This window comes from Tachysurus vachellii, chromosome 11 (genome assembly GCF_030014155.1).
Source record: "Tachysurus vachellii isolate PV-2020 chromosome 11, HZAU_Pvac_v1, whole genome shotgun sequence".
In the NCBI taxonomy this organism is placed as follows: domain Eukaryota; kingdom Metazoa; phylum Chordata; class Actinopteri; order Siluriformes; family Bagridae; genus Tachysurus; species Tachysurus vachellii.
This window is the reverse complement of record NC_083470.1, coordinates 20,611,946-20,622,356: the sequence shown is the minus strand read 5'-3', so window position 1 is coordinate 20,622,356 and position 10,411 is coordinate 20,611,946. Positions and strand designations below refer to the sequence as shown.

The window sequence follows — 10,411 nt, the reverse complement described above, 5'->3', positions numbered from 1 at the left end:
TGAAACTGTCACCAAATAGCCTCTCCAGAGCTTGATATTCATTGGCTGTAGCAAGTGAAGCTGAAGAGCTAAAGGGCGCGCGCCCTATTGACATGTTAACCGGGTGTCTCAGTATAAATAGGTCGTGCAGCGCGGATTCCAACACACAAGTGCGCTGGAGTTTCTCGAGCACTGAAAGGATGGTTGCAGCTTCAGAGTCCTCGATAAAGACAAAAGTTTCAGGGGGTAAAAAGGTGAGACGAGTTTCGGGTGAATTTTGAATATTTTTGTATTTTTCATATCATTTAAGCTGCTGAAATAAATTCTAATGATTGTATTTATATTAATTATTTATGCTCAAATTTGTTGTGTTTCTTCCAGATTTCCAAACCGCTGATGGAAAAAAAGAGAAGAGCGCGCATAAATACCTGCTTGGATCAGCTAAAAACCCTACTGGAAGGCTTCTACTCCAACAATGTATGCATTTTCATATTTCACATTATTTTCTTTATGATTAGCAATATGTTTACATATACATTTGGGGTACTTAAATTGACTTTGATCATTCAAGTAAACTATTCAAGTAATTGGCTTGTTACACTACTAATGTTAACGTTACACATTTATTTTTCAGATCCGAAAGCGGAAATTTGAAAAAGCGGACATTTTGGAACTAACTGTGAAGCACCTGAAGCATCTTCAAAACACTGAGAAAGGTTTGTATTCTTGGAAAGAAAACTGTTAAACGGTTACGTGAGTGTGTATCATAATGACACGAACAGGGTGTGCGGATTTGCGTTTGAACCCTGTGGTTTCATGAACTGTGTTTCCCTTTCTCTTACAGTATCGGCTGTTAACTCTGCTATCACTGAATATCAGGCCGGCTTCAGGACTTGCATCGCCGGTGTGCATCAGTATCTTCTCATGAGCAACGCAAACCCTGCGCTCAGGTCTAACGCGCTTGCGCACCTGTCTAACGCACTACTATGCCTCAGCGCGCGACTACCGGATTCCAGTACCGCGGACAGCGACGGCTCCTTGAAGGCTCGCACGCCCACATCTCCTCGCACCGACGTCATGTGTCTCCTGACTGACGTCAAAGTGTCTCAAAACGTTAAACGAAAACGGACAGAAATCTCCAACAAAGAAAAAACAACACACAAGCACATCGTTGTTAACCAAAACTGTAGTGCTTCTACAAACTTACAGCACAATTATTGGCGGCCCTGGTAGCATCTTATAGACTTCCTTTTAGACGTGTATTGATATTTTAAACAAATTGTTTATTATAATAGAATTATAGATTTGTATGTTTTATGTTGAATTAAATCATATTAGATAATACTTTTGTAAATGTCTATTTTTATAATAAAATATTTTTTTAATGATGCCGTCTCTGTATTTATGTAAAAGTGCTACACAAAGCTGTTTTAGGTCATTAGATAAGTGGAATGACATTATCAATTGTCCTTTTCAATAAGGAAGGAAGATACTTGTCACTGAAGTGGATCTTAATAAGTATGTAATAAATAATAGTGTATACTGTATATTAATAATGAATTTAAGTTACTTTCATTGATTAGGTAGAAGATACACAGCAATGAAAGGTACAATTTAGTAAGTTTTTTTTTAGCATTATTTATTAGTATTTTAGTAAAATTCTAAAAACAATCCTGTGAGAAGAAGACTAACTTAAAGTATCTCAGTAAAGTGTTGCACCATCACAAAACACCAAAGCAGTTTAAATGGGCAATGCCCTATATTCTGTCCTGCAATCACAAAATACAAATTCTTTGCAGGATATTTGATATTCAAGCATGTTAAATATATGACATGTATAAGCATTTGCAATTAGAAAATGCATTCTGTGATGTAAACTTTGTGCTCACTGGCTCCTGTCAGACACAGTAGCAGAATAAAGCTGGAGAGGATGGCCCCATGTGGTGAGGAGAATCACTGGCACGCCCCCGATCTTTTTACTGGCCTATTCATAAGCAGCTGTGTGCTGAGGACAGTTAAAGGGGGTGACTATACAACACTGTGAAAAAGGCTATCATCTGTCTCAGGAAGAAACAGAAACTCCACCATGAAACACATTCAATATGTTTGAAATATTTATTATGTGCCTGTACATAAAAGATTACTGTGCATTGTACTGTTTACTTTTGGCAGTAAAGTTCTGTAATCAACTGTATAATATATTCACACTATATTGTGGGACGAATAAAGGTATATTTTATCTGATCTTATAGTATTGTCATATCTTATATACAAAATATTTTATAAAATAATATACAAGCCAGTACATTTCCAGTACTCATCTGGCTGATGCTTTAAAAATTGCACATAATGCATGTTTCCTACTATGGCAGTGCTACGATTTGAACACATGGCTTCAGATCTGTAACTTAAACCTTAACCACTGAGTCACACTCATGCAATTATACAGTCTACAGTCTAGCAGCCTGTCATTTTTTTTCATAACATTATTAAGCAGGGATGCACCAAATGATTCGCAAAAATTGTCAACCTAACTACACCTCAAAAACACCATAAAAGACTGGAAACTAGCATTACACAGATGTTTCTGAAGTCCATCCCATATCTCCACTTCCATTTTCCTGATCCAGAGCAACAGATAACAGTTTCAACAGGATTTGTGGAGATTCAACAGAATTCAATTGGAGTTGTGAATGAGGACTTAATAAAGATTAACATTTGTTGAATGGCTGATATGAATTAAGCGACTTACCTGCACCTACAGAGGAGGAGACATTGTCTAAGTGGCCACATTCGTAGACTGTTTAGCTTGATAAAGAACCCATTATTCAAACAGACCCTAGCTTGGAATAATAGTGTTGTGTATAGACAAGGTATCAGCTCAAAGTGCTTTTTTTAAATTATATTTATATTTTTTTGTAATTATTCCACTTTTAAACATTTATGCATTAAATATATGGCAAACTAGTTTGTATCAAGTACAGGAGAGGAGTAAATAATATCTTTAATAATAGCAGTGTCTGAATACTAAATCTAAATATTAAATATCTTCTTTTTCATGTTGCGATGCAATAAATCAACATCTTATGATTATTACCCATGTTAAATTTTGTGATAAATTCGATTTCTTCATGAAAGACCAATTAAATATGTTCACCTATAGAGGAGGTGGTAATATAGGCTAAAACAGAGTTGCCAGATTGAACGGCTTACAATCCATACATAATTTAAAATCCCCCAACTAGAACCTATGTATCCCAACCTGAAATGACAGCAGGTTTAGTATATATATCAGACCACAGGTATCAGTTTCCAGATGATTTGGTGTACAAAAAACATGATTTGGCAACCCCGAAATAAAACCACTATGCTTTTAATCGGTAAATGAGGGAGAGCATGTAGCTTCAAAAGATACAGTATATAAACTTTGTCTAAGGTAGAAAAAAGTATGCTGACCATCCTTAAAAAGTGAAAGATGTCAGGAATATCTATGAAATAAAAATAGCCATTACTTTAGTGATTCCTACTCTATGTTCTTCCATGTGCAACCTTGCTGTTAAGAAGACTATAAACGGAAATATTCTGATGTTCTTTGACACATTTGTCTAAAAATAATGTTCAATTCAGAAATGTTTTGCAAACTAAATTAACAGCGCATTCTTATAGTTATATTATTAATAAATAAAAAAAACTGTGTAAAACCAGTAGAGTTTTCAAAGACATCTATAAGATTACAAGACTGTTATTTAACTTTGTTTTGCAGATGGAAAAGCAGCAGACCTTAAAGTTGGAGGATCCAATCATGTAGTACGTCTATGATTAGCATTAATGTGCTAAGTCAAGTGCTTTAATGAGCACAATAATACTTACTGCACACAAATCCCAGGGTCTCCCTGAGGATAATAACAATAGGTTTTCAAAATAAGAACTCAAACATGGATGAACACATAGTTACTACTGAATTCTAATCATTTCCACATGCTTTCTTTTGTTAAATTAAAAGTGAGAATTACTGCCTGGTGGATTTCAAATAAAGTGCTCTCTTTCCAACACTCTCAGAAACAATGAGAGCAGACTACTTTTCCTTTTCAATGGAGTTGCCTTTTGTCACTAAACATTTATTCAGTCAGTTTAAAAGTTTCATCCGAGCACAAGCCACAATGAACAGCACTCTGAATAACACTTGATGAAACCCAGGCACTGGATTTCATTGGATGCTCTCAGGTAGGTTTTGATAGGAATGGTGTTGCATGGTTGATTTTTTTTTTCTCATTTTGCAACCATTAACTGTGATAAACTGCTATATTTTGCTTTCCTTATTCCCTCCTTCACCTTTTAACTCAGCGTGCTTATGAATCCTATGCATGTTTCCAACTGTGAAACATTTTGTCATGAAGAAAACTCTCAATTAGTAAAAAGGGACAAAGCATAAAAGGTTACCATGACACCAGCAGATGAATAAAAAGCATAAAAATGTCTAGATTAACGGATGGTACTAGAGCTATTAGAAAGTAATGCACTGACGAGATGAGTTCAAATAGAATTGTGGTGATTTAATGGATAAATAACCGCGTGTGGCATTTACTGTACATAGCCAAGTACACATTTTCATTCTAAAAAACAGAAACAATTGTAATGTAAAACTTCTTTTAATAAAAATGGTTGGAATTAGAAGCTCAGTGAAGATCATTTTAGGAATTGGATGTTTGCTCTGTCAAAGATACCGGGTTAAAAGTTCTCCCAAATGTTTTCAAAATTTATCTCGAGGGCATCAGTTACGTCCAAACAAATCTGAGCAGTGAAAATAAAACTTTATTCTTTATAAAACTTTATAATGAATAAAAGATTCATTAGAATAAAATGCTTTGGTGTTTGTTGACAAGTTATTTAATCTGAAACTTAAGCTTCTTTTGTGTATGAAATAAAATGGCTGAAAATGGAAATGATTAACTCTGATTTACAAATGTACCTTTTGTTTTGTTGTCTGATGGAAATCATATCATATCCACTATACATTAATAGAATCAGTTTTATAAAATAATAACAGAATAACAAAGCACACAATCGTAAACAACAGAAACAGTGAAAAGAGTGGAATAGGAATCCAGTAAAAAGTTTAAATGGCTAGTTGTGGCTATTGTAAACACCAGCTGAAAAAAGGCCCTTTTCTACTTTCATAATTCTCTTTAAGTTGAAATATTAATTCCAAATAATGCAATACAAGATTAGCATGTTTTGTATATTTGTAACATTTAAAAATAGCTATAAAAGAATGTACGTATCTCTGCCTTAGACCACTTCTCAAGACTCAATCACTAAGTGCCCATGTTACAAAAACATTCCACTTGAATATGTATAACAAGAATACTCATATCAATAATAAGAGATGCGTGTACGACGTATAATAATAATAATAATAATAATAACTTCAGGATCTTAGTTTGTCGATCTGATGGAACCCGAATGAAATGCAGAATATCTTGACGACGGTGATTGTGAGTTTCTGAAACTGTTCATGCTCCCTTGGATTTCGCTCTTAGTCACATTCCCTTCCCCTTGTCCTGATTTTCCCCTGAGTGATGAGTGTGCTGCTGTCCACACGCTCTGGCCTGTTAAAATGAGTTCAGAAGCACGTTTTCTGTCCCGCCGCTGCTCTCGGCAGCCTTTATCAGACCCACATTCGCTCAGACCCACTTCTACTGCTCTCCCCCTGCTGTTACTGTCCTTTCTTGGTGAGCTCTGATGCAGTTCAGTGCGTGAGCCCTTGTGTTCCGAGGCACGTCGCAGGGCCTGAGGCTCCCGCTCGAAATGTGTGAGCGGGAAATGTGGTAGGAGGATAATCTGATGCTCTTGAGTGGCGGAAACTAACGAGAGCGCCGACGCACGGCGGGGGCTCCTAATCGGGCTGGCGAGAGGTGTTTCATCGATAAAATTGATCACCTCGTCACGGCTGAAGCAGCCCAAATCGTCCTCGGAGCGCTGGGGTCGAGGGAGAGAGCGTGTCCCGTCGGAGCTCCTACGTGCGTGTTGATGGCGGATGCTCTCCTCGTGGTACGAGACCAGGCTGCTGCGCCGCCTCTCGTGGCGGTTTGAGGTGTAACGTGGGACACCCATCATGTCCTCGGTGGAGCCCCAGCGATGTAGGTAGGAAGGAATCTGCCCTGTTGTCCACATGTCGGTTTCGTCGTGGGAGTATCTTCTTGTAGGGGGCACCTGATGTAAACACAGAAACAGACCATGTGGATTGCTTAGTATGCAGAATTCCTGTTCTTTGTATCATTCTGCAATGCATTATCAAGCTACTAAGAACTAGGGCATGCTTTCAAAATCCATTATTCGTTACATAATCTATTTCATTAAGAATGTATGATAATGTGAATTAATACGGGATAATAATATCCTGGCAAGCTAATCATAGGAGCTACACTCAGTGGCCACTTTACTTAGTTACACACATTCGCCTTTGATCAGGCACACACAACACACTGGTCTGCTTTCTGACTGTATGTCATCTCTTGCTTTCAGCCCTATTGATGAGAATCTGGTAGTGCAGGGGTATCAGATAGAGCACTTTGGGGTTTTCAAACAACTTTTCGGCTCAGTTGATAAAGCATAAAGCCGGGCATAAAGGTTGAAGCTCAATTCCCAGCTCAACCAAGCTGCCACTGTTGTGTCTTTCAGAAAAGCCCTTTAACACTGAGGTTGTATCCTGTCTCAAGTGTAAACTGGCAGAGATAAAAGTGTTAAGAATTAAGTGAGTCTGGAAATGTCTTGGATTGTTATAGTGAGAATCTAGCAACCAAGCCAACAAACACTGACCATTGATAAAGGGGTAGATGCAGATAAGTGTACATAGTTTAAAAAAACCCAAGAGATTTGATACACTCATAACACAGCGTCCAGGTCACAGCAATACCGCAATAGTATTACCAGCTGTGTAGTCAGGAACTGTTGCTGGCAGTGGCAACCATGAAGACTCAGCTGGCTGGTGGGATTTCAAGTGATGCAACACAATATGTTTTCAATTGAATCCTTTTTACACATTGGTAGTCTAATGCCGACATTAGCCCTGTTGAATATCCGATCACTGACTGGCAGAGGACAGCGACTGTAGTGTCAGAGTTCTTAGGCAAATCTTAGGCAAATGATTCCATGTGCCATTTGGCTAATCTACAGTTTTTAATTAAAGTATTTATAAATTGTAACTCATAGCAGGTTGGCAGGTTTGGTAATTAAATCGTTATATCACACAAACCCAGTCAACAGTGGTCCAAAGCTGGTCCCTTTCCAGTGATGTGTGGAGGTGACTGAGATCAGACAAGCTACATAGCAACAAAGGGCTTACAGTCAGTAAGGTTACGCTTAATAAAAGTGCATCTCTATGGTTGCCCTATTAACTAAACGGGCCAATAAATCCAAACTGCATGGACAATATAAACTGACCACTGAGTGTATAGAAAGCTTACTCCTTTATATACTCTCTCAGAACTCATCTATAGTCAAATTCAAGCCATAATCGCTGGTTCTGTAGATTTAATACTCACATTCCACATTGTTCTGAGAACTACACAAGAAAAATATAATTGATTAAAGATTTTTTCTGGACAAAGGTGTACATACATAAGAGAATGAGACAGCAGCTAAAACTGTATGGTGGCTTTGTTCTTGGCGGTGACTGGCTGAAAGCGGTGTGTGAGAACTTTGGCCAGGAGAGGGAAGCAAAGCATCTTTATATGAGTAATGGAGTACAAATGCACAGGCGGTCAGAGTTAGATGAAAGGACTAGAGCTGGTCAGGACGGTCCATCGAGCCAGTAAAATAATATGCTGTGCTTTACAGCATTCACGCCAGATCAACAGTGATAAACATTTGATTATTTCACAGATTAATTAACACTGGTTTCATACAGCATATTTAAATGAGCTTAGAATCTCCATAGAGTTAGAGAGATTTAAAAAAAAAAATCATGTTATTGCTTTAAGAATATCATCTTTATTGGGCATGTTCATTTACAGTCCCATTTATTTATATTGAATATAAATTTTTGTCCACTTTCAATATAGAAAAATTAGAAGCCAACTGTACAGATGCTATGTTCATCCCTCGGGTTTTGTTACATAACACTGTGCTGTGTCTCAAACCGAGAGGCAGCAATTAAAACATTATTTTCTCAAAGAGATGCAAACAACAGACTGTTTATGAATATAAAGGATTTCAGGGCTATATACAGTAAAGCACTGAAAACACATATTATTCTGCTGGCTCTTTGCCACGTCAAAGCAAAAATGAGTTTAGAGTAATGGAAAGCGCATCAGCATTTTATTGCAAAATGTCCCTGATTTATTTTGTACTGAAACATGAGTCTCACTGGTGAATTAGTGGATTAATGGATAGACTAGTGCTTTAATGTCCTAATGCTACCTTCAAGGCCTGTAGACCCACATAACACCAGATCTTAACCCTTAAGAGCTTGTGCTAATTAATCAGAAAACAGTGAGCGATCAGAAACGAGAAACACTCATTTCCAAAGTTTCCAGGAAGAAGGAGTTTTTGGCACAGTGTGACCTACTTGCCAAAGTGTCAAGAAATTGTTTTTTTCTTGTTTTTTGTTTTTTTTTTTTGAAGTGAGTACACTTTTAAAATGTAAGTCATGGTGATTGTTCCCAGTATACTACAGTGCTGCTGAATGCTCGGCTCTGATTCATCAGAATCAGTCGTTTATTTAGCTGTGAGGTTGATATCCATGCACTTGTTCTAATACAATTTATTATTTTTTTTTTTACCATTTTAAAGATGAGAAAACTTCAAATCAGTTGCTTGTTATATTTAAACTCACAACATCCACAATATTTCATTCATGTTGATTTTTTTCCTATAACAGCACGGCCTGAAGTGTTTAATTCCATAACTATACCAGCGAAATGAGACACATTTATGAAGCAGCATAAATTCTCAATACAGTTCTCAATACAGTGCTCAAAAGTTTGCATACCCTGAAAGAAATTGTTTAATATTACCATTTATTTGGAAAATATGACTGATGATGCAAAAGATTTTCTCCTTGTTTAAGGATAGTGATCAAGTGAAGTCATTAATTATCAAAAAGTTGTCTGACTCTGAAATCACCTAAACAACCTGATCAAAAGTTTACATATCCTTGAATGTTGAAAGTTTACATATCCATCCTTGCAATGCCCACATTATAAACACACAGGTTGACACACAGAGGTTTAAATGGCTATTAAAGGGAAGTTTGGCTTGGCTGGATACTGCACCATGGGGAAGACAGAATAACAGCCTATGGACCTGCGTAATGAGGTAGTTGAACTTTATAAAGCAGGAAAAAGATATAAAAAGATATCTGAAAATGCCAGTCAGTACTGTTCAAACTCTAATAAAGAGGTGGAAATAAGAGGTTCTGTTGATACTAAGTTATGATCAGGTAGAAGAAAGATTTCACCCTCTACTGCTAGAAGAATTGTTCCGGACGCAAAGAAAAACCCACAAACAACTTTGAGAAAAATACAGGCTGCTCTGGAAAAAGGTGGTGTTGTTCTAAGGAGCACAATAAGGAGGAACGTCAACACAAATGACCTGCATGGTCGAGTTGCCAGGAGAAAGCCGTTACTGCGCCCATGACACAAAACGGCCACCTTCAGTACGCCAGACTGCACATAGACAAGCCTCACAGCTTCTGGAGTCATTTGAGACCAAAATTAAACTTAGTCACAACCATAAATGCAATGTTTGGTGAGGAATCAACAAGGTCTATGGTGAAAAGTGCACCATCCTCACTGTAAAGCATGGTGGTGGATCTCTTATGTTTTGGTCTGTGTGAGCTCCAGGGGCACAGGAAAGTTAGTAAAAATTGATGGCAAGATGAGTGCAGCATGAAAATCAGAAAATACAAGCAGGCAATTTGCATTCTACAGCACGAACGCTGCAGAAAGCTCTCGGATGTTCCAACATGACAATGATCCAAAGCACAAGTCAAAGGTTGACCCTCCAATGGCTACAGCAGAAAAGGCTGAAGGTTCTGTAGGCCATCACAGTCTCCTGATCTCAGTATCATTGAGCCACTTTGGGGAGATCTCAAACATGCGGTTTGTGCAAGATAACCAAGAAACCTACAGGAACTGGAAGCATTTTGCCAAGAAGCATTGGCAGCTATACCACCTGTGAGAATTAAGGACCTCGTGCACAATTATTGCAAAAGACTGCATGCCATCATTGATGCTAAAGAGGGCAACACACCATATTAAGAACTAAAGGTATGCAAACTTTTAAATAGGGAATATTACCTTATTTTCTTTTTTTGTTATGTTTTGTTTGATGACTGTGCCATTCTGTTATGCCTTACATATCAAGTTGAGTCCAATAAGACATCAAATACATTTGTTTTGCCTTCTCACTCATACTTTCTTTAAAAAAA

General features: G+C 37.5%; 2 protein-coding genes across 3 annotated transcripts in view; one reads left to right on the top strand and one right to left on the bottom strand.

The window, feature by feature from the left end:
• Positions 1-366: 366 nt before the first annotated feature.
• her3 (hairy-related 3) lies at positions 367-1,212 on the top strand. The gene is made up of 3 exons (XM_060880812.1): positions 367-456; positions 614-695; positions 824-1,212. Exons 1-3 carry the CDS (start codon positions 376-378, stop codon positions 1,210-1,212), a joined length of 552 nt encoding a protein of 183 aa, XP_060736795.1. The 5' UTR covers positions 367-375.
• Positions 1,213-4,511: 3,299 nt separating this feature from the next.
• The window catches only part of LOC132853643 (probable G-protein coupled receptor 153), a 41,713-nt gene continuing 35,813 nt past the window's right edge, over positions 4,512-10,411 (bottom strand). Inside the window, exons 6-7 of one of the 2 annotated variants that reach the window (XM_060881547.1) lie at positions 7,524-7,543; positions 4,512-6,192 (exon numbers count right to left, since the gene is read on the bottom strand). In XM_060881547.1, the coding sequence (XP_060737530.1) occupies positions 5,416-6,192; positions 7,524-7,543 (797 nt within the window). In that variant the 3' untranslated portion in view covers positions 4,512-5,415. The remainder of the gene's footprint in view (positions 6,193-7,523; positions 7,544-10,411) is intronic. The other variant, XM_060881546.1, reaches the window with a different exon arrangement.

Coding starts and splice junctions, on each gene's coding strand:
- her3 (XM_060880812.1), top strand. CDS start 376: ATGGAAAAAAAGAGAAGAGCGCGCATAAATACCTGCTTGGATCAGCTA. Junction 457..613: donor AAGGCTTCTACTCCAACAAT/GTATGCATTTTC, acceptor TTTATTTTTCAG/ATCCGAAAGCGGAAATTTGA. Junction 696..823: donor TCTTCAAAACACTGAGAAAG/GTTTGTATTCTT, acceptor TTTCTCTTACAG/TATCGGCTGTTAACTCTGCT.